Genomic DNA, 22,950 nt, shown 5'->3' with positions numbered 1-22,950 from the left:
TCCAAATCGGGGTCCGGTTTAAGCTCCCCACAACTCAATCCTACTTTTGATTTACCAAAGTATAAAAAAAACTCTTTTGTGAGAGAAGTTAAAAGGTAACGAAAAAAGATAATAAAGAGCACCCCATTAACATTAACTTATCGCCCTCGAGCGTGCCGTAGGAGTGGGAGTGTTATGTTGACATCTGTGTAATGCGCATGTGTTGGCCATTCCATTGGTACAATAGAACGTTGCATTGGTTGTTTATTTAGCGATCTACTTCATATGTGACTTCGATAACCTATTGTGTAAGGTAGTGCTGCCAGCATGCCAAAATATTAGATCTTACAAAATATTGCGATGCTATTCAACGGTAGCTTACAGAGTTGCAATGTTTACGTTCTCTTAATATCGCATAACAGCTCGACGTGACCATCTGATTATTTGTTATCTATTTGAAATACATTATTGTCAACATACCTGATCTCTACATTGCAAATTTAAAGATGAAATAGCTCTTATTTTATAAAGGGTGAGAGCAAAACATGGATAAACCTATTTAAATTCTGTCGTTACGAACTGATTCTTCTGCAATTGAATTTCGGATGTCATAGAACGGTTCTTGATGATCGATTGTTACCTCGTTAATGCCCAGCCTCCGAATCAACTTTATTAACATTAGCTTCGAATAAAACTTTGCTTCTCAAAATATTGATGCTTTCGCATTTGGTTTGTATTTTATGTTCATCATCATGAAGGCTGCACTGAAATTTAGTAAAACATTTCGGTACTAAGCAAATTTACTGACTCATTTTGTTTCGGAGCAATATTTGTTTTTGGCAAAAACCTAAAGTGATGATGAAATAAAACATTGTAAAGAACAGATAGATTATTCTATTGAAATCTGAAAAAAATGTATGCACAATTTGGTTAAATTGCTGAACAGAAGCAATAAACCAGTTCATCACAATGTTCAACATTAACATGTGAACATGTGAATAATTATGTACACGAGAAAATACTTCATAAATCAACCGAAGAAGAAAATCTACATGTGCTATAAATTGTTCGCTTTTTATGATTATTCCTCTAACATGCACAATTTAAACCTATAAATCATAACAACTCAATCGAAACACATTCGTCAACTTTACACCTTCCCCACACATCGTCACAAGGCCGCAATTGATCACGCCCAGCGCGTACCAAATCAGGTTTAAATTAATTGCGAGCTAATGATACGTACCTGCGAGGGTCCATTTCACCGTGCAGCAATGAACTTCTACCACATAAAAAATGTAAACGTGCTCTCCCTGCCATTGGGACGAAGGACACTTAGTTCAAGTTTCCGTTCCGTGTCGAGGGTCATTCCACAACAGTTGATCCCATTTTATTATTTTATTCTCTCCGTTCCATTTTTCACAAAGGCCGCCACACCGTCGGAAGTTGTTGGAGGACTCGGTGTGACCGGTATAGCCCCGGGACTGTCCACTGGGCAGGGTGTCCTGATAGAAGCGCTCATCACCTTCATGCTGGTGTTCGTCGTCCATGGCGTGTGCGATAATCGGCGCACGGACATTAAGGGTTCGGCGCCGCTTGCTATCGGGCTCTCAATCACGGCCGGCCATCTGGCAGCGGTAAGTAAGGCAGATGGCTGTGCAGATAATGGTGAGACGACACATACTTTATTGTTTGTTTGTATTTATCGGAACAGATTAAGTACACTGGCGCCAGCATGAACCCAGCACGTTCATTTGGACCGGCCGTTGTAATGGGTAATTACACGGATCTGTGGGTAAGTTTAAAAAAACTCAACACCTCCGCGCAATAACTCCTCATCTATCGTGCTAATATGCTGCATGGTATCTCCTTTTTATCAAACTCATCCACAGGTGTATTGGGTCGGTCCGATTGTCGGTGGCATCGTCGCTGGTGCCGTCTACCGTCTGTTCTTCAAAGTAAGAAAAGGTGACGAGGAATCAAATTCATACGATTTTTAACAACAATACCCAACAATTGCCACAAAAATCTGTGTATTAATTGCCCTTATACACAATGGAAATGGAAATCGATTCAATTAATCTGGTTTTTGTTTGCCATCAAATTTATCCGTTACAAAATGTTACGTTTTTTATGTGTGACTGTAATTTGTGCGTGTGTTATTTTAGTGTGTGTGTAAAAAAGCATTAGAAGTTTTATATAAATTATATCGAATCTCATTGCAAAAATTTAGCAAACAACCCATTTCCTTTCATTAATTATCATCTCTTCCCAGCTGCATCAATTTGAATACGCTGTGTTTATGAGTATTCCTTCAGGATGCTCTTGATACATAAATCTTAATTGTGTTTTTTTTCTCTCCCGTTTTTCTCATTTTTCCATCATTCGTATAACTTCCGCCCGTGCAGATGAACACTAACAAAGTAGGCCAAGTGACTAACGACGTTCAGTACATTTAGCCCGGAGCGTAATCCACTAGCTCATCTCGATAACTTCTACTACAATTAACCTGACTTTGCATCGTGTGTGAGTGTGTGAGAACGCGACATCACACCTTGGGATTAATCGCAATTATTAAACACATTGACAAACACCTATATAGCCAGGGTCCACATTACCAAGGATCTTAATATAAAACCAAACCAAAAACTAAAATTCAACGGAATAAAGCCGGAATGGAATACGCTTAACCGAATATATGTGAAACAAACGGAATCTGGGATAATTATCCAGCGCCAAAATAGCAGATCGTTTACTGCAAATCGTTAACAACTAAACCACTCATCCACACCATCAGTGCTTAAAACTCCTTAAAAATCATCTGGAGTATGGAAAGCGTCCCAATGAGAACCGATTGGAGCTAGGAAATATGTGCAGCACGTGATAATTCCATCCTTAGTCATTAAACACTAACCAATAAATTAACAGTGTTTTAATAACACGTTCAACGTCACGTCAAAAATTGTAGAAGACGATAACACGAGGCATGACCCATATTTGGGTGATGCACCTATGAATGTGTTAAGGCTGGCTTATGAATTAATTGCAAGAGAACAACATCTAACGTCAATGATATTAGCACTAACTCCACACATAGAGAAGCGTATGATTCTAATGCTTTCAAGTAATAACTAACATCACTAATGTGCTTTGCGTTTCTGTATGGTAATAGAGTAATACTTTCGAATGATATATTTACAGCATTGGTTATTGTACAGAAATATTAGGTTTTAGTATTTTTGTTCCACACCTAAAAAACACTGCAAACACACTTTTGTTCAGTTTTATAACACTTTGGCAAACACGAGGACTTAAGACCTTTGGAGAGTAAAACACAAATTGATTAGAGTGTAGAACCGATTTCGTTACTTTCATGTATAGGGGTTATGTTTATTTCCCTTCTCCTATTTTTCTGTTTTTGTTTTTTTTATGATGGTTTATTGAAACTGTAGGCATCAACTTATCACATACACACACTCGTTCTCTGTAAGATTCTTGTCACACATTATATATTATTTAAATGAAACTTCACAACTATTATTAGGAAAAACTTACGAGTAAGAGAAATAGTGGGTTAGGGGAAGGCCACTTTTCATTTATGTAGCAAGAAATCGTTTGCGTTTGCGAATAGCCGTGGACACAATAGCATGGCGATCTTAACAGGCTACCGAGTGCATTTGAGTTGTCGATGGTAGTTTAAGAAAAGAGTTTTCTTTGTCAATTCAACCATAAAATAAAACAGGATGAATTCGACCCAATTGTTGTTCTGCGGAATGAAATAATTGTGACAAAAAAATCGAGCAAACAAAACACAACTATGAAAAAACATGTCGGAGAATATCATCTATCGGTTACATCGTTTCTCGGCCATAAAGGTTAAGATCGAAGTGTAGTATCCATCGATGAGAGAGATTCGATTCTATCCGTAAGTTCTATTTATGTATCATATACATCGGAATTTACCAAAACAGTGGTGTTGTGACAGAATAAAAGAAACAGAAGAACTTTAAATAAATAAAAACTAATGTTAAAAGTGTGAAAGTGTTTTACTTATTTATTTTTATTTATTTATTTATTTATTTATGTTTCATTATTACGACCGTATTGTCAACCTCAATAGGCTGAAGTGTGTACAATTTTCGCACGGCAATTCGTCCTTGTACTATGCCTTATCCTGGGCATATTCAATTAAATGTGTTTTACTAATAAAGAAAGAAACAATTGATGCTGATTTTATATAGTGGCTTGCTGATTTTATAATGGCTAAAGGGGGATGACGTTATCGTCCTCTTAATGCCGTCCTTAATTGCACCGATCTTGGGATAATATATAGGATATAACGGGGTTTAGCTCCATATACGTGGAGCCCCAATGCAAGAGCCGCTATTATGATGAGCTCTATGAGTCGTACGATGAACACACTTTCGTACAGCGAATCAGACTGGCCAAGCTTCGGTGAGCTGGTCATGTCATTCTAATAGAACCGGAAAAATCAGTCCGTAAATTCCTTCTAAGTCGTTCACATGGACAGGGTAGGTGTAGTAGGCCCAAACTGGGATGGAATGATGGCGTTGATGCGTCCGTCAGAAAGGCAGTGATAATGGATTGGCAGACGACCTCCCTGGACCGTGAGCGGTTTAGAGGACTCCTGCAGAAGGCCAAGACCGGTTGTAGTTGTAGATGTGTGTAGATGTTGTAGAGGTTGTAGTGTAGTGATGGGTAAGGAGTTTTTTTTATGTAGAATTTAATGTTTCTCTTCCTCTTGGCTTAACTATCTTATAGGTCAAGCCGACCATTTCTAGCTTAATAGACCTAGTTCTTGCTACGGCGCCGTTTAACACACACCACCGAGCTGTCCCAATTTAATGTTTCATTTATGATTTTTAAATATCCTCAAAAAAAGAATAAAAAATAATAAAAAATAAAAAAAATTCTAAAAACATGAAAATTTTCCTAAGGCTATAGCCTTAGTTTTTTTGAGTAATTTAAAAAAAATAAATTGATTTATTTTCATGCGAATTGGTTGAAACAAGTTTCTTTTCACTCAAGTAATGCTTTAAATAAAAAAGGAATAAAAAATAATAAAAAATAAAAAAGATCTAAAAACTTTAAAATTTTCTAAGGCCTTAGCTTTTTCTTGAGTAATTTAGCAAAATTTTAAAAACTGATTTATTTTAATGCGAATTGGTTGAAATAAGTTTCTTTTCACTTCAATAATGCTTTAAATAAGAAAAAGAATAAAAGATAATAAAAACATTTTAAAAAAACCCTTCAACGTTGTGGCACAGCAAGGAAAATTAATGAACAAAATTGCAGTTTATTTTCAGAAGAAAATTTTCATGCAAAAAGAACTTAATGACGCTCCTCATAGCTCTTTAATAACAGCGAACCTTTGCCAACTAGTAAGAAGGTTTCTCCCACGAGGATAAGAATCCCATTTCATCTTTTCTGTAAGAAAATGTGCAATCTGACCCTAAACGCATGAATGAATTTTGCGCACGACCGTTAAAATCGCGTCTTTCCACCCGCTACAGCTAGTGAACACAAACATTGCATATGCTCATGCGCAAGAACAATGCTGCGCATTCGGGTGCGTCTGTTACGCCTTGCCTTGCGCAAAGGACAGACGTTGCGGAGCAAAACGAGTTACGCTGGTTACTATTATTAAAACAAAGAACAGCGAATATGAGGTAATTTTATTCATCAGTTAGTTGCCGTGCCTGAAAGATGCAAGTGTTTTAAGTTTGCTATCCAGCACAGAAATGGAGGTCACTACCGAGAAAGGATACTTCCACAAGTACGCTAAAAAGTTCCGTCGTATGATCACACCGGAAGAGTTCGAACAGTTTGCAAGCCTTTCGACCGATCGGGAGCGGTTCGCGTTTGTGAACGATCTGAAGTTGCGCAAAGTAATTGAATTACCTCTCGAACAATCGGTAGATAAGGGTAAATATTTGGAAAAGGCTCTGGAGCATAGGGCGGATGGTGATCGATTACAACGAGATGGAGATTTGTTGGAGGCATTGAAATGTTACAATCAGTGCTATTTGCTTTTGCCGGCAGACAACGGTAAGTACGAGTCCTTCGCGCTAGAAGGAAACAACAGGTGCAACAGGTGCAACTGTAAATTAGATTTTTGGATTGAAAGTATAAAAAGCTTTGGGAAACGTTATAAAAAAAATCTACTGCTGGAAACGAGTCCATTAGTTATCGTAGCTGTGTATATTTCTGAATTTTCTATTGTTCTAAATAATTGATGACGACTAATCAATCTTCGATAACCATTTAAGTACTCGAGAAAGCGCACCTCCTGGATAATCGATCGCAAATACTGTTGCAGCTTGGTAAATTAGATCAATCGTTAGAGGATGCCAATCAAGCAATCGACTATGGATATCCAGAAGAACAACTGGCAACGGTATGGGAACGCAAGGCGCGAATTTTTCAGTGCAAGAAGGATTTCAAAACGGCTGTTGAATGTTTTGACAAAACGATCCATTATTTAACTAAACAATCCAGTCTAACGCCCGAACAACGGGACGAAAGGATTGAGAAACTGAGAAAAATCAGCGATACTGTATACTACCAGTTTAAAAACGTACAGAAGTACCTAGAACCGCCCAAAGAAACTCGACTGTTTCAATCTCACCTGGACAGTAGTGTACAGTACGATAGCACCGAAACAGAGGGTCGATTTGCTACGGCCAAGACAAACCTGCGCCCAAATCAAATGATTCTAAAAGAAAAACCACATGCTGCCACCTTGTTACAAGAATATAGTGAAACGCACTGCAGTGATTGTTTCGAGAGAATCGAAGTATTGTACTGTTGTTCTGACTGTACTAATGTTGTGTTTTGTTCGAGACGATGTGAACAAAATGGATGTACGTATTATCATCGGTATGAGTGTGAATACTTGCGCTCACTGTGGAATTCGGGTGCTACGATTGTGAGTTTGCTGGCGCTAAGAGTTATCACACAGAAGCCTTATGCTTATTTCGACAAATTACGACAAGATTTGACGGGATTGAAGGCAAGCGTTACGGATAAGTATGTAATGGGAGCTGAATGGGAGGTAAAACTTATGGAAATTTTACCCGATTTACTGAAAATCATCTTGTCACAGGCTTCCAGATGATGACTACAGAAAGATATTCAACTTGGTTACACACTCGGATAAACGTAGCACTGAGGATTATATTATTTGGACTTTGATGGCGACCATGCTGAACTCAGTACTGAGGATGACTAGCTACAATAGAGAACAACAAGACGATAAGTAGGTGTATTGTGTAGATGAAGATTATGCTTATTGTGTATGTTAACAATCGCTCTGTCTCAGCTTTTTAGGATATCTGCTTCTACACAATCTGCAAATAATCAATTACAATGCACATGATGTTTCGGAAGTCCAACGCAAACACCCAAACGAAGCGGGAGTATCTGTCGCCGTAGGAGCAGCACTGTATCCGATGTTGGCCCTATTCAACCACTCCTGCGATCCTGGCATTGTACGGTAAAAGCGATTCACTAGCATTATTGTGTATTGAATGATGTAAAAATTGGTTAACCCTTTGCTCTCAGGTACTTCACCGGCACGACAGTGCATGTTAGGACAATTAAGAACATCGCTGCCGGTGCAATAATCGCAGAAAACTATGGACCACTTTACACACGAATGTCCCGCCTGGAGCGTCGCCAATCGTTGGCTACCAATTACATGTTCGAGTGTAACTGTCAGGCTTGTGAAGCAGACTGGCCAACGTGCGCAAACATGACCCACTCGGTAATACAGTTCCGATGCACCGGTACTGAGTGCCAGGAGGCAGTACCGTACAGTCTTCACTCGGATTGCCAAGGAGTACGGTGTAGCGCCTGTGGACACATAATAGACATCGATGAACGGATTAGATTGTTGCGGGTGAGTGGCAACATTCGTTTACCTCGCAGAATGGTAATCATTACTACGTTCTCTAGGAAGCAAACATGATTGGCCGGTTCAACGAGGCAAGCCATCTCTATCAGGTGGGTTTGTTCGAACACGCACTATCCAAGTATGCTGCTATTATGATGATCATGGATCAGGTGCTTGTACCACCCTATCGCGATTATCACTTGTGCCAACAGGGAATGCGCCGCTGTTGTCTTGATCTGGGTAGTTTTTACGTTTCATGTCCAACTCGCGATAAGTAATGGGAGTCCCCTATATTTGAAGCTGAAAGACAAAAACAATGCTAACTTGGTTCGATTATTTACAACGCCCCAAAAACATGTTATTATGGGTAGCATATCTATTTCATACGCAACACTACCGGAACGTTGTGAATTGATCACATGCTTCCAGCTGCTGTTTTTCGCTGTTGCGTAAATAAAACCGGAACAAAAAAAGAATAAAACAAACAAAATAAAACCGGCCTTGGCGCATGCGTCCGAATAATGCGGTTTAAGTTTGATTTTGTAAACAAATGCAATCCATCCGAAAACATCAACCGACACAATCATCGCAATGGGTGATTCTGGCAGACAGGATGATCTGTATACGCGGGTTCTCCGACATCACGAGGCAGTGCGCACGAATGCGCGCATTCTAAAAATATACGGACACCGAAAGCGAACACGCTTCTAGTGCCGTAACGATGTTGAACGTGAGAGATAGGTATGTTTTGTTCGGGCCCACATTCAATGGGTGACGTTTAGTGAAATTGGATTAGGAAAAGTGCTGCCTTTTTCCTGGTCGAACGTTTTTTCTTTACATAGAGTATCATTTTAACGTATCAGAACCCCGGAAAGAATGGAGATTTATCACAAAGACGGAACATTTCCTAGATATTGTGATGCAGTTCGTAAATCGCTTGACGACAATCATTTCAACGAATTTGTCCAACTATCCAATAATGAAGAACGGTTCCGGTTTGTTAGTGGATTACGTTCGATCGTTGACGAGTTGCAACTGAAGCGAGAATTTAATGGAAAGGGAATGCAACAGGCAGTCGCACTAAAAACGCTGGGCAACAAGGCGTTTCAGGCAGAACGATGGAACGAGGCGCTCGTTTTCTACAACAAGTGCTATTTGTCCACGCCGAAGGAAAACGGTAAGTGTGCGAATATTCACTAGGCCACATAACCTCTTTGAAGCCGATGGGTTATATTTGGAATCAATGATTTTTTTTATCTCACTCTCTGTGCCCCGGCTGCAGGTGTGAGGAATTAGAACGGATCAATGATAATGTAACGTTGTTCTACTAATATTCATTAGATTTGTTAAGAATTAGACGGTTCCTTTGGAACAGTTGATGCTCCGAATCTTATCACATAATTTTTCCTTGTGATCATTTTAGTGCAAGAAAAATCCATAATACTGGCCAACAGAAGTGCCGCTTTGTACCATCTGGAAAAGTATGATCTCGCACTGAGGGATATTCAGCGTGCCTTGGCCCATCAGTACCCCTATCAAATGATGTACAAGTTAATGGAACGGAAGGCGCGTTGCTATTTGGCGAAAAAGGATTACGAGACGGCATTAGAATGCTTTAAGTACGTCTTCCATTCTATACACAACAAATATCGCAACTGTAAAAACTTATTACATCCTCAGAGCAACTGTGACAGCACTCGACGATTCTAATCTGCCTCTGGAACGTAGACAAAAGTTGGAATGCGACGCTCAGATCATGATCAATCTGCTATCTAAAAACATCGAGTCGGAAAAGAAGAACAGACAAAAGACCTCTTCCAAAGCGGACCAACAAATAGGGCCACTCGCTAAAGTTCCAGATCATTTCCTTGAGAAAGCAGTGTGGTTCGATGAAACAAAGGACGAAGGTCGTTTTGCTCGTACCAACAGAGATCTGAAACCGAACACGGTTCTGCTGCTAGAGCGGCCCCACGTGTCAGTTTTACTGGAGGACTACAGTTTAGATCATTGTACGCATTGCTTCAAACGTGTCTCAGTACCGATCGCTTGTCCGATGTGTGCTGATGTGGTGTTCTGTTCCGACGAGTGCGAAGCAAAGGCGAACGCTAGCTATCACCGCTACGAGTGCGGTTTTCTCCCAATTCTGTGGGGCTCCGGTGCATCCATCACGTGCCACATGGCACTGCGAATGATCACGCAAAAGTCAGAAGAATATTTCATGAAGCTGAAACCGGAACTAGCGGGATTAACTAATGAGCAGATCGATAAGTAAGTGCCTAACATAACGGGGGAAATTTATACTTTAATGAAATATTTTCTTCTAGGTTGCCGTTTGATGACTATCGCAAGGTATACAAGCTAGTCACCCACGAGTCAACGCGATCACCGGAAGATTTTTTCCAGCGCACGCTTATGGCGACACTTCTGAACGTGTGTCTCACCTTGGGTGGTTACGGGAACTGTCCGCAGGAACAACATTTCATCGGCGGTTTGCTGGTGCACAATCTGCAATTACTGCAATTCAACGCTCATGAGGTGTCCGAAATGATACGCGAAACACCGGATGACATTGGCAAGTCCACCTTTATCGGGGGTGGTCTCTATCCTACGCTCGCACTGTTCAATCATTCTTGTGACCCGGGTGTCACTCGTTATTACCGTGGCAATCAGGTGTGTGTGCGCACGGTGAAAACTATCGCAGCCAACTCGATAGTGGCCGAAAATTATGGTCCACTGTTTACGCAAGTCCGGCGCGATGAACGCAGACATACGCTTCTTAACCAGTACCGATTTACGTGCCAATGTGTGCCGTGCTTGGAGAATTGGCCTCTCTTCAACGAGATGGACCCAAGCGTTATCCGCTTCCGATGCGATGGAGGCAAGATCTGCTCGAACGTGTTGGAAATACCGGGCACCGTAAACGATTTCATGGTAAAGTGTACCGAGTGCGGCGAGCATACGAACATCATGAAGGGGCTGAAATCGTTGCAAGATACTGATATACTTTTCAAATCGGCCACCCGCTTGCACGCATCCGGTGAGTACGAAGCAGCTTTACGTAAGTACGTCGAAATGATGGAAACGATGAGTGTGGTGTTGGTTCCGCCGTATCGAGACTATCATCTCTGCCAGCAGGGGCTGCGTGGTTGCATGTTGGAGTTCGGTAACCGTTACACTAAAACGGTAGCAAAAAAGTGAAGACAAACTGGCACTCGATCCTAACTAAGACAATGTGCTGCACTCATTAATTGTACGTTTTTGACATGTTAGTTTCAATAAAGCATTTCATTAAAAAAGACGAAAAGACCGGCTATCAAAACCCATCCGGACCGTCTCCCGTATGAAGAACTGATTATCCAGCTACGTGGTAAACCTAAGGAAACCAAAAATGGCACGCAAGACCTTAAAGGGCGTTAAACTAATAGAAAGAGAGAGAGAGAGAGAGAGAGAGAGAGAGAGAGAGAGAGAAAGGGAGAGAGATATGATCGGATAACAGCGGAGTGCCGGTTATGGGCCGTGCAAATTGGGACTCAGCCCTTGCCGGATAAGCGAATTTCACGGATAATAGGCACAACTCTTTTTATTGATAAATATTAGTGTTTAGTGTGTAATGGGTAGACTTTTTTTATAATGCTAGATGTTAATTTTTTATTTACACTTTGCAAAGTATATCAGTTCTTTTTTTTCTAATTTGAACAAATTGTATCATTCCCTAATGAAGCTTTTATTTCTTGCCGTCATCGGTTTTGCATTTCATATGTCAAGTCTCCTTCGGAACTGTCATTTGTGAGCTGCACGGATAATGGGACAGCCGGATAAAAGGTACCCGGATAATCAGCGCTCCACTATTTGATTTTATTTACGACCTTGAGATTATTTATTTATGCTAGTTATTTGGAATGGCCTTATAGTCAAAGCTTACATGGATACACTAAATTTTAGAATGATCACAACACAACTTAAAATTAAATTCTGAGGGTGCACAAGGTAAACAAATTTTACGCGCACACTGGTCACTACGACAAGAAAACATATATTCATTTTAAATCCTAATCACTTTCTACTAACTTTAAGAATGATCCTTAATCATATGTTTTAAGTTAACTTTGAGGTTAGCACCTGTTCACTGCAATTGATTGAACATCGAAAATTAAAATAATAAACATAACTCTGTGCACTCTCACCTTACCTGAATCTTCATGCTATACCTTGGTGTGTTGACTGCTTTTTGACACGCATTCAGTTTTTGCCAGCCGATGAAAACAACTTTTGCTTACGCGTAAAAGTATTGGAAAGTGAGGTGGCTTTTCTTCAAAAAATCGTACGCGCAATACTCGGGGCACTTCTCTGTTGCGGTTACGACAGCCACATAGTAAATGTATCTTTTATTTTTATCTCCAACGCAATCCGATATTGTTCGTATCGTTTATTTATCGGTGGAGCGTGTGCGTGTCTGAATGTTCCTCTCCTCTCGTAGGCAAATAGTGCAAAATCCAGTACGTGTCACTCGCTTGCCGTGATAAGAACTACGTAGTACGGCATCGAACATAGTGTGGCATAAAACACGAATCTAAAAAAAAATAGAATAATAACAATTAGAATAATCATAACCAGCACTACACAAAGCCATGGCCGACGTTGTAGAGGAAGTGATCGCACAGATCCAAGAGAACTTGACCGCCACTGGCGTTGATGGAGCCGGCGATGCAGGGGTCGCAACGAACGCAACCGGGAAAATTCCCTCGACCCCGGAGGGCATGGCGCTAGCATATGGTACACTGGTTGTGATGGCCTTACTTCCAATCTTCTTCGGCTCGTTGCGTTCCGTCAAGCATCACAAGGAGCAGTCGACGGCGTTTGCAAAAACGGGCGAAAAGCCGGACACGATGTCGTCGAAGGACGCAATGATGTTCCCCATCATGGCATCATGTGCCCTGTTCGGGCTGTACATGTTCTTCAAGATCTTTTCGAAGGACAACATCAACTATCTGCTGACGGGATATTTTTTCTTCCTGGGTGTGATGGCGCTGTCGCATTTGCTCAGTCCAGTGATTAGTTCACTGATACCAGCCTCCATTCCCAAGATTCCGTACCATCTGTCGTTCGTGCAAGGCCCACAGGAAGGCGGTGAAAAGAAGAGCAAGGAAAAGAAGTACCTCATCGACTACCGGTTCACCACACACGACGTTGTGTGTTTTATTGTTGCACTCATAATCAGCGTGTGGTATTTGGTTCAAAAGCATTGGATTGCCAACAATCTGCTGGGCCTTTCCTTTGCCGTGAACGGCGTGGAGTTGCTACATCTGAACAACATCGCCACTGGCTGTATTCTATTGTGCGGTTTATTTGTGTACGACATCTTCTGGGTATTTGGAACGAATGTAATGGTCACGGTAGCGAAATCGTTTGAAGCGCCCATCAAGATCGTATTTCCCCAGGATCTTATGACGAATGGGCTGTCGGCATCTAACTTCGCCGTGCTCGGTTTGGGTGATATTGTCATTCCAGGAATATTCATCGCATTGCTACTGCGCTTCGACAACAGCTTGAAGCGAAAAAGTAAGACCTACTTCTACGCTACTTTCATCGCGTACTTCATTGGTCTTCTGGCAACGATATTCGTAATGCACGTGTTTAAACATGCACAGCCCGCTCTGTTATACCTAGTGCCTGCATGTTTAGGCACACCGCTTCTGTTGGCAGTACTGAAGGGAGATCTAAAAAAGCTGTTAGCGTAAGTACAGTTCTAAATCTTCGTCAAGATTAGCTTGACTACGAATATTACATGTTTACCTTTTGTTCTTGTAGATACGAAGACCACCCGGAGGAAAAACCATCGAAGGAGAAGGTGCCGAAGAATACTAACGCGAACGCTGAAAAAATCACTACACCCGCGAAAAAGGAAACGAAAAAAAAGGAGGCAAAAAAGGCTAAGTGAAATCGATCTCAATCGCGGCAGCTCAGCAGGTTATTTCCCATTTTTCTCTCTCATCTCTCATCCACGTCCAGGATTGATTGTGACTTTGTTTAGATGCTATTATTATCCCTGTTATAGTGCAAGTGAGAATTAAGACAACAATTCTACAATCAACTTCCAGTTTGTTATCTGATCTTTCGTGTAATATAATAGTAGCAACTTATCAAAACTTATTGGTAGCAGATCGCGTGGGCAAACAATTCTAGCTAGAACGTTATTAAACATTTATTGGGCTTAATTCATTCTGCGCGTTAGGCTATTCTGGGTTGTAAATTCTTACATCCGTATTTATTTTTTGCCTTCTTTTCACTAACCACTTACTGCCCGTTATCTTCCCGACAGCAATAGTTCGTGCAAATCACAATAAAACGCCAATAGCACAAACCTACTAAGTTACTTACGCTAATGCGTTAATTAACAGCGCGGCATGTTTTCCAACACTGGGACTGATTGACTGAAAAACAATATTATTTAACTGAAGTGAGCCGTCGAATTAATATTCACAAATTATGAAAGTACTAATTGAAAATGGAAAATCTGACTATCGATGACACGTTAGGAAAAAAACATTTGATACAGCAGCTGCAGGAAAAGCATGAATTTTGGATTCTGGTGGCTAAACGAACTGCTAGAATCCACAGTGTAGCGTTGGGATGTAAAATACAAAAACGAAAATGGGGATACTTTGAAACTATCCGACAGCGTAATTGTAAATTATTGACGCGATGTATGCAATTTCAATAAAGTATTTTTATGTCTAGGATGCTTTATGAAAGTATGAGTTTATGTTCAACGGAAATAATTCTTAATCTGACAAACTTGTCGACTTTTATGTCATCATCAACATGAAACGCGACACACATACAATTTTATGGTGATCCATTTTATTCCGAATAAATGACAAAAAGTCTTCCCCATAAAGAAGGCCCTCGAGACAAATGTACGCTACGGACGTTTTGTCTCGCCTAAGCAGCGGAAGCTTGCTTCAAGGAATCTGGTGTGATATCGTCAAGGTATTTCACACCATCTTTGTCTATCACGGCCACTTTAAAATTCGGTAGGTTCAAAATCAGACGCTTGTGAATTTCCGTGACACCCTTGCGGAAAATTTCATACGCTTCTTTTTGTGTGATCTTATCGTGATGGTACCGGTCGAAGATACTGTTCACAAACATACCACCATAGCCGTGGGCAGCATGCTTTACCGGCAAAGAGTTCGCCAAATAATCGATATAATGTAGTTGTGGACCATCCACTTCATCGTAACCACCGACAAGTATGTTCACATGATAAGGTGTACGTGACCGCAAATAATCGGCCAGATTCCTTCGTGTGAAATGTGCAGCAGCTAACGGGCCGAGCTCGTATCCATTGCGCATTCTGTACAGCAGAATGTTTTTGCTAATATATTCGGTAAACTGGACACGATCGCCTGGTTCGCCCATGGTGGCCATCATCAAATTATCCGATACCTTTAAGATCTTGTCCTCATCTAAAATACAGCGAACGGGATTTCAGAGGTTAAGAGAATGACTAGCGGAACTGTCTTACTTTGCAGACTTACCATCCTTCAGAACCATGATAGAATGAGCGTGAGTGCAATCCGCAGCAAGCATCACGAAATCCGGACCACGAATTCCCATCAAAGCTTCCATTTTAAAACTGCTTGTGAATTATTTTCTGCACTAAAACCAAGTTTATAAAGTTCTTGTTTCGATGATGCCGATCGAACCATGGGAATGACAAACAAGAAATGTAATGTCATTTATTTGACGTTTCGTTGAGCATGATTATTAACAAGATGCTTGCATGAAAACAGCACAAGGTGTGAGGTAACAACTTGAATAAATTCGTAAAGCCAATTCGTAATATTGCCAGGAGAATTTTCACAACTAGCAAAAAGGTTTATCATATACCAATGCGGTTGCGAATGACTGGAAATAGTTGTAGGTATATAAATTACGGCGATTTTTCAGATATGTTGTAACAAAAATTTACAATCATCACAGCTACAATGATTGTATGCACCTTGATTAATGATGACAAAACCGCCAAAATATTGAAAACAATGAAAGCATCATGTTCTTTCTGTTTTCTATAAATGTTTCTTGTTTCTGTGTTCTCTAAATACGATTTATTTAAATTTGCAAACACCATGTCTCAAGTAAAGTATAGTGTTAAAATAGTTAAAGAGAACGTTACCATCGATAGTCCTGCCACGCACCACGTAAATCGTCGAAGAATAAGCGTTCGATTAAAACGACCGAACCCGTTGTTCGAAATGTGGCTAGAAGAGATGATCGCAAAAGCGGAAGAAAAAAACACAATTGGTAGAATTGCGCTTCAAAAAGCCCTTACATCCTTGCGCAGGTATCCGCTCCCGCTGGCGTCAGGGCGTGACTGTATTGTGTTAATGGATTTTGGTAAAACGATCTGCGAAAATCTCGATCGACGCTTGATGACTTACCTTGCCGACGGTGGACAAGTAATCACCGATCACTATCCCGCTATTGAAGCTATCTTAAACGATGAGCAAGTAGATCATTATCGTGAGCTTACAAATACTGTACGAGCACAGCGTGACAAAGAACCTGATGTAGAAGCAGAAACCCTAGTACCTGTAGAGCAAACAATGCCAAACGATTCATTCAGTGGCAAACACCCTGCCGATACTTTGGCTAGAAACGATTTTGTTCGTATATCGCACCCAAATGCAATTTTACTTGTAGATACAGGCGAAACAATTGGCAAATCCAAGAGCAGTCTCGTTCGGACACTCCAACAATTAGCAGAGCACTGCATTGAGCATGAAGTTCGCCGGTTGAGTGTAGGCGATTTTGCGTGGATAGTAAAAGACGATTCCGGACGAGAATTTCTACTGCCGTATATATTAGAGCGTAAGCGCATCGATGATCTTGCGAGCAGCATTAAGGATGGAAGGTTTCATGAACAAAAGTTTCGCTTGAAGCAGTGCGGTCTACCTAATGTGATCTATTTGATAGAACATTTAGGAAACAATCGGCAGGTCGGTGTGCCAGAAGCAACGCTTACGCAAGCGGCCCTTAATACTTACGTCCAGGGGTTTACAGTAAAGTACACCGAAAACAACCATCATTCCGTATTGTATCTTTCGGTGATGACGAATTTTCTGAACAATTCACTCAAAGTAAGTATAGACAAGTATTTTTTTCTTTGCGTTTCGCGATATAGCATTAACACAGTATTATTGTATATTTTTGCAGAATAAACTATATATAGATATTACTCATCGCGTCTCTCCGGACAATCTTCCTGTTTTTGAGTTTTCCAGCACAACGATTCCTCTACTTTTGTTTGATTACTTTTACAAACAATCGTCGAAAACACGCGATTGCACTGTTCGGGATATCTTCATGAAGCAATTGCTGCAGATCAAGTTGCTAACGATCGAGAAGGTGAACACGATCGTGGAAAAGTATCCTACCCCGCAGTGTCTGTTCCGTGCTTACGAACAGTGTAACAGTGAAACAGAACGACACCGAATGCTAAACCTGCCTTACGGACCGATGAAGCGAATGATAGGAGAAAAGCTTAGCAAAATCGTTTACAACACGTTGATGTGCGAGCGGTACACTTCTTAGGGTATTTGTAACCAGGAGCAGAGGTAAGGTGCATTGCGATTTAATTTTAAAACAACAAATTTTCTATCCACGAAAGATATGGAAAGACGGTAGTATACACTGCCGGTACCCCGGCCAACCCACAGTTTTGCCCGAAAGAGGTAACGCCGATAACGACGTAGGTGCAGTAAACGTTAGCATCGTTGTACACTTGCAGTGGCCCACCGGAATCACCCTGGCAAGTGTCCTTGGTAGAATTGCGTGAACCGGCACACATTTGCGTTGTTGCGTTAAGACCGCTCCGCAGTTTACGCGTAGGTTCAAACAAAGTTTTGCATTCGTCGAAGCCGAACATGTCAAGGGTAACTTTGAGGAGTGCACTGCTTTGTTCTAATCCAAACCCGATCGCACCCCAACCCGTAGCAATGGCACGCTTTTGTGAGATGGTTTCAAGCACTGGCAAACAGATGGGTCGTATGTAGGGGGAGAAAATCACTTTACGTTGCAGCTTGATGAGTGCGATGTCATTGTAGTGTGACGTTTGTTTGTACTCTGGGTGGGGTATCCGTTCAGCGACATCATAATCCTCTGGGAAGGCTTCATCCTTCGACGAACTCAAAGACAGCTCGCCCAACCGTACGATTGTAGCTGATCCACTGAGATTAAAAAAGTTTAAAGAAGAGATCGTAAGAAGGTTGTACTTGAAACTTTCAAGCGATTGAATTAACTGTTGAATGTATATAACTATTCCATATGAAGAATATGATCGTTGCCTTTAGCTATAGCTCCGACACTCAACGAAATTGTTCAAGGTCAGATCGATTAACTGTACATTGGTTTGATGATTTTTGGTTGAATGACTGTTATTCAATCCAATCAATTTATTACAATCGGCAAGAATGAAAAAGAAAATAAAATATTCCTGATTTTGCTGTAACACGTTTTCTATGTTAACATGTTTAATTTGAAAAACAAAATTTGAAAATACTTACAAGTTCGTGGACGTTAGACAATGTCCAGCAGTTAGTACAAACCGATCGGAAACAAGTGATCCTCCACATAGATATCGAATATCAGGCGCCGCCCCAAAACCAATCAGCGCCATGTGTGGAAATTCACGCGCTTTGGCCAGTTCACCGTCCACTATTAACTCCACTGCGGTGTGTCCACACTTATCGATCGTTTGCAATTTCGGTTCATCAGCAGTCAGTGAGTTTACATATTCCTTCGAAAATACCGCCTGTCCATATTCGACACACTCTGTTAAGGCATACGTTCAAAGGGCAAAAACATAACAAAAGGGCATGTGAACAAACGCATCACATGGTATATTCCACAAAAGAAAGCCATTTGTATCTTGTAAGAGCTATAACATACTTTCCATGTTTCGATCACGATTATTCTGTACCGCGGGAGCGTGTGAAGATGATGCTACAGATATGGTACCAGATTGTGGACAGCAAACAATCTGCACACGATCGATAAAACCACACTTGGTAGGATTTCCCCGTCGATTGCGTATGTCATCGATTACAGGCGTGCAGTCGGAAACTGGACGGCAGATGCCAGGTTCATTCGTACGCTGCACTGTGCATCGTTCACCAACTGAAATAAATTGTTTAAGGGAAAACCAGTATTTCATACAAATCATTAAACTTTTGTATGTACCTTCTAAATCTGCGAGTACGATAACTCTAGTTGCAAACAGTAACATTACAATCGAAAGCAGCGTTTGCGATGACGATTCCCGGAAGCACACTTCGATGCGTGAGCCCATCTTTACTGCTCTACTTCACCGATGCGAATACGAACACGCGATCGCGAGACTTCGATATTATATCGTGCACATTGTGCTGTTGCTGTTCTCACGAGGCGAATAATGATTTGTTAGAAACGAACCACCGATCCGCAATTAAAATTCGCCATTTGTGTTGTGCTGAAATAAAGGGTACGTAGATTCGGAACCCATTCGGATGCCAGTGGAAGACATATTCGTGTATTACCAGTTTTTATCAGAGCTCGTACCGAATAAGGAAAGAACAGGTTTTGCATTTGACATGCATATTACCGATGAGGCTTTGTTCTTTAAAGGGGATTTTCTGTTTTTGATTCTTCATATGCCGGTGTGGATACTACCTTAAACATTAGTTTTGGGTGATTCATTTGAACTTGTCTTTGTATTTGTGATGGTTCACAACATTATGTTCTTGTGATGAACATTTTTGGTATCTGTGCCGTGCTTCAACCTTCTAAATAATGGACATTTTTTTAGACGATTCGAATGACGACAGTTGTTGCCATTTCTTACGAAGCTAGTTACAAAAGTGATCGCATCATGTGCAAACCAAACTGCGTCGCATCCAAACCAAGCCAAACCAAGAGTTACTTTTAGCAACTACATATGAATTTATGATAGAAAGTATTCTGAAACAGGATAGTAATTTAGGACTTCCAATAGTTCATTAGCTGATGAAAATATGAATAGTTCGGAAATATGTAACAGATATCCATATTAAGACGTCACGAAATAAGTTAGAAGCATAATGAAATAAATTAATCATGTTTAGTTCACTTTTGATATCGGAGTCATCGGCAATGGCAATTATGCATCCATTCTTCTCGTTATTGTTTATTTAAAAGTAAAACTAGTATAATTGTTTTCGTAAACATAGTACTCTTATATTTAAATTTACTTGTTTTCATTTCTTTCCAGACCTTGAATGAATCGCTGAATTACAATTTTAACAACGTTGACCTTTCATTAGAAGCGGTGCTACTCAAACAAAGGTACGATATGCGCGTAAAATTTCAAACGTTAAATAATTACCTTGATCAAATCCGATTGTACTAAAAAGTTGGTCAATGAAGAAAAACAAGCGCTTGACTGTGAGCAAATGAATGCTCTTGTCTCTTGAGATGTCCGGGAGATGAGAGTTTCATAAATGCTTTAAAAATTTAAAGATTTCTCAGTGTGATCAATATAGTTTTCAATCCGAGACCACTAATCGTATTATAATGTGATATGATGAATGTTTGAATCGTTAGAGTCTAGTCAAAAAAATGGGACAGCGATTGCAGACACTTGATGATAGTAGATTGTTTTACAAAACAGTCGCTACATAAAGTTTATCTCCGCTACGTTTCCTTTTTGTTACGTTGATTCATGGTTCTCTGACCACAGCATAAGCAAAGGACCCTAGTTCGATTTTCTATATTCTTATACCCCAATATTTATATCTTCATACAATCATGATAACTTATGCCATTTTGTTTATTTTTTTGTTCCTTTTGTTTAAGTTTGTTACATTTAATCATTCCGTTGTAGTAACAGAGCAGCACGAACTATTTACAATCATAATCTCCCAATTCTTAATTGATGGTGAAAAGTCCTTTGAACAGGAGATGTTTGTTGTATTAACAAACGAACAGAACAAAAAGTAAGGAAAATCTGTACTCTGTCAACAAGTGGTAAATTGCATTCGTTGGCTAATTGAACTGCAATTGTAAGGGGAGAGATATCCCGACGGGGTAAGATGGACTATCTCCAACAATCGTTATGTGACTACATGGTTGAACGGTCTACTTTTGGCTGCAATCAACAATCTTTTGAGCTTCGGCCTGTCAATAGGTAATTTATAAACGTACGATTGTAACAAATAAAATTTTATGTTACGCTCTTTTTTCACCATCGTTATTATTGCTAATGTCTTACCTGAATCATTCGATAGATGACGAGCAGTGAATCAACCGGCGTTTTGCAAGCGTCCTGTCCGAAGCTGCTGCCGAGTGGATTAATTCCCATTGCGCTTTGCGAACGCTTGCCCCAGGCCGGCGTGAAGGTCAACTGGAATCGTTTTTGATTAGGCATCTTTAAGGTCGTATCTGCAGGGCGCACCTACTCTTACCTGTGCATCGCAGATCAACATCATAGAGGCAAAAATCAGCAGAATGCTAAACAATTTCACGGTGTCCATAATGTTCGAGATCACGGTAGTAGATTAATTAGAGTTTTGTTATATGCTTTTTAATGTTTATCTTCAACCGAACTAGGCGTGCTGCTGTCTCAATGTATAGATGTATTGCAGTAGCTATTCCGATAGGACGAAGGACGAAGCGTGTTTGAATCCTGCACGTTCGTTGTGTGTGGTATTTTATACCTCGCTGCTCTAGCGTCCTTTCGAGAATGTTATATGGTTTCCGAAGCCGATGCAGTGCTTATGCGCTCTTGCGAGTGGAAAAAGGATGTTGAATAAATGAAAAAAAGAAAAGAAAAAGAAAGCGTCTGGCGTCAAACGGAAGTAATTAAAGACCATGGAAGTTGTACGACATCATGAATTAGTTATTCGTTTTTCGTACGAATGCATTGAATCAGAAGCTCTACGTCTTCTACGTCACCAGCTCTAGAATCTACGTTTTTTTATTGGACACCCATCCTGAATGAAAACTCCGATCTGTGTATTCTTCCGCATATAAGAGTCCCTTATTTTAAAATGTGTTTACGTATTCAACGGTAGAACTCATAGAGCTCGTCGTTATAGCGACTCCATGGTCTTTTCACAAATATTGGACCAAAAATCCTTTAGAGCCTCTTTTTCTTGAATGTGACGAAGACAGTTTTGGTCCGTACTGTAATATGTTCATCGGATTTGTATTACAAAACTGGGTAGTTTACAATTCAAAAAAGCTTTTAACAAAATTTTAATATAACCTCAAAATATTACATTATCCTTGGCTATATATACAAACTATTCAAAGAGGAAGCTTTTGCAATCTTTCATATTGAAAGCTTTATTGTGAGCTTATGAAACCTTTTTTAGGGTTTATCTTGAATTTCTCTACTTATCGTTTCCGTATGAATTAACCAATATACCGATATACTTTATAATTATTACTATTCGTATTTAAATTCATTGATGCCTTTTGTAATTGATCATTTAAAAATCATGTTAAGTTATTCATTCAAGTACTTCATCCAAGTGTTTGCAAAGTTTCTTTATTAAATATCGTTATTAATCTGTCGTTAATGCCGGTTCTTCGAACCTTTACACCTACGAAATATTTGCTTTCGTAGATCGTGTCTTCCATACCTCCTCTATTCAGATGGAATACAGGAGTTAAATCCGAATGGATATCTTTATCGTGCCATAAACTATTAGCCTTATTCGTTACACAATCTTTAGGTAATTGTACAATAAAATATACTAAAATACAGGTAGTACACGGGAAACAGAGTACCTCTGATACCGTGAATTCACAGATACAAGAATTTAGACATTTGCAAAGTTGTATAAATTTGAAGAAATAAATAGAAATATGATTGATAATACCATCAATTTATTCAAATAAGTTTATGTTAATTTATGCTTATGTTGTCCTCCAAAATTGCTAAAGTAGCGAAATACATTACAAGCAACACAGGTTCTGTAACTGTTTGGTAATCTTGAAAGGAGCATTTTCGAATGTAACGATAAAAGACCATA

At 40.1% G+C, this 22,950-nt stretch overlaps 8 protein-coding genes across 13 annotated transcripts in view; 5 read left to right on the top strand and 3 right to left on the bottom strand.

Moving 5' to 3' along the window:
• LOC125763011 (aquaporin AQPAn.G) overlaps positions 1 to 4,020 on the top strand; it is a 35,281-nt gene extending 31,261 nt beyond the window's left edge. For 4 of the 5 annotated variants that reach the window (XM_049425703.1, XM_049425699.1, XM_049425702.1 and 1 more), the window contains 4 exons: positions 1,407 to 1,616; positions 1,694 to 1,774; positions 1,872 to 1,937; positions 2,388 to 4,020. In XM_049425703.1, coding sequence (XP_049281660.1) covers positions 1,407 to 1,616; positions 1,694 to 1,774; positions 1,872 to 1,937; positions 2,388 to 2,438 — 408 coding nt within the window. In that variant the 3' untranslated portion in view covers positions 2,439 to 4,020. Of the gene's footprint in view, positions 1 to 1,406; positions 1,617 to 1,693; positions 1,775 to 1,871; positions 1,948 to 2,387 lie in introns of all 5 variants that reach the window. The other variant, XM_049425700.1, reaches the window with a different exon arrangement.
• A 1,424-nt stretch (positions 4,021 to 5,444) lies between these two features.
• Positions 5,445 to 8,416, top strand: LOC125763004 (SET and MYND domain-containing protein 4-like). The gene is made up of 6 exons (XM_049425690.1): positions 5,445 to 6,048; positions 6,270 to 7,029; positions 7,106 to 7,258; positions 7,322 to 7,495; positions 7,564 to 7,900; positions 7,957 to 8,416. The coding sequence occupies exons 1-6, from the start codon at positions 5,742 to 5,744 to the stop codon at positions 8,170 to 8,172; spliced, it is 1,947 nt and encodes a 648-aa protein (XP_049281647.1). The 5' UTR covers positions 5,445 to 5,741; the 3' UTR covers positions 8,173 to 8,416.
• Positions 8,417 to 8,535: 119 nt separating this feature from the next.
• Positions 8,536 to 11,198, top strand: LOC125763003 (SET and MYND domain-containing protein 4). Its single transcript, XM_049425689.1, has 4 exons — positions 8,536 to 9,071; positions 9,318 to 9,513; positions 9,575 to 10,162; positions 10,219 to 11,198. The coding sequence occupies exons 1-4, from the start codon at positions 8,771 to 8,773 to the stop codon at positions 11,090 to 11,092; spliced, it is 1,959 nt and encodes a 652-aa protein (XP_049281646.1). The 5' UTR covers positions 8,536 to 8,770; the 3' UTR covers positions 11,093 to 11,198.
• Positions 11,199 to 12,091: 893 nt separating this feature from the next.
• Positions 12,092 to 14,646, top strand: LOC125763008 (minor histocompatibility antigen H13). Its single transcript, XM_049425697.1, has 3 exons — positions 12,092 to 13,628; positions 13,703 to 13,861; positions 14,214 to 14,646. Exons 1-2 carry the CDS (start codon positions 12,523 to 12,525, stop codon positions 13,830 to 13,832), a joined length of 1,236 nt encoding a protein of 411 aa, XP_049281654.1. The 5' UTR covers positions 12,092 to 12,522; the 3' UTR covers positions 13,833 to 13,861; positions 14,214 to 14,646.
• Positions 14,647 to 14,738: 92 nt separating this feature from the next.
• On the bottom strand, positions 14,739 to 15,635 carry LOC125763013 (proteasome subunit beta type-2-like). The gene is made up of 2 exons (XM_049425706.1): positions 15,436 to 15,635; positions 14,739 to 15,363 (listed from the first exon to the last, which is right to left on the bottom strand). Exons 1-2 carry the CDS (start codon positions 15,524 to 15,526, stop codon positions 14,837 to 14,839), a joined length of 618 nt encoding a protein of 205 aa, XP_049281663.1. The 5' UTR covers positions 15,527 to 15,635; the 3' UTR covers positions 14,739 to 14,836.
• A 300-nt stretch (positions 15,636 to 15,935) lies between these two features.
• LOC125763006 (crossover junction endonuclease MUS81) lies at positions 15,936 to 20,906 on the top strand. The gene is made up of 4 exons (XM_049425694.1): positions 15,936 to 17,037; positions 17,114 to 17,514; positions 20,184 to 20,257; positions 20,768 to 20,906. The coding sequence occupies exons 1-2, from the start codon at positions 15,973 to 15,975 to the stop codon at positions 17,489 to 17,491; spliced, it is 1,443 nt and encodes a 480-aa protein (XP_049281651.1). The 5' UTR covers positions 15,936 to 15,972; the 3' UTR covers positions 17,492 to 17,514; positions 20,184 to 20,257; positions 20,768 to 20,906.
• Positions 17,538 to 19,573, bottom strand: LOC125763007 (venom protease-like). 2 transcript variants are annotated; one of them, XM_049425696.1, is made up of 4 exons: positions 19,139 to 19,571; positions 18,848 to 19,075; positions 18,463 to 18,730; positions 17,538 to 18,126 (listed from the first exon to the last, which is right to left on the bottom strand). In XM_049425696.1, the coding sequence occupies exons 1-4, from the start codon at positions 19,245 to 19,247 to the stop codon at positions 17,538 to 17,540; spliced, it is 1,194 nt and encodes a 397-aa protein (XP_049281653.1). In that variant the 5' UTR covers positions 19,248 to 19,571. The 2 variants fall into 2 exon arrangements, with proteins under 2 accessions (XP_049281653.1, XP_049281652.1); XM_049425695.1 differs by having other exon boundaries at positions 18,848 to 19,573.
• On the bottom strand, positions 20,548 to 21,782 carry LOC125763014 (hypertrehalosaemic prohormone). Its single transcript, XM_049425707.1, has 3 exons — positions 21,376 to 21,782; positions 21,183 to 21,314; positions 20,548 to 21,088 (listed from the first exon to the last, which is right to left on the bottom strand). Exons 1-3 carry the CDS (start codon positions 21,442 to 21,444, stop codon positions 21,050 to 21,052), a joined length of 240 nt encoding a protein of 79 aa, XP_049281664.1. The 5' UTR covers positions 21,445 to 21,782; the 3' UTR covers positions 20,548 to 21,049.
• Between the last annotated feature and the right edge of the window lie 1,168 nt (positions 21,783 to 22,950).

This window comes from Anopheles funestus, chromosome 2RL, assembly GCF_943734845.2.
Source record: "Anopheles funestus chromosome 2RL, idAnoFuneDA-416_04, whole genome shotgun sequence".
NCBI lineage: Eukaryota > Metazoa > Arthropoda > Insecta > Diptera > Culicidae > Anopheles > Anopheles funestus.
The sequence above is the reverse complement of the archived record's forward strand: the minus strand, read 5'-3'. Positions and strand labels throughout refer to the sequence as shown.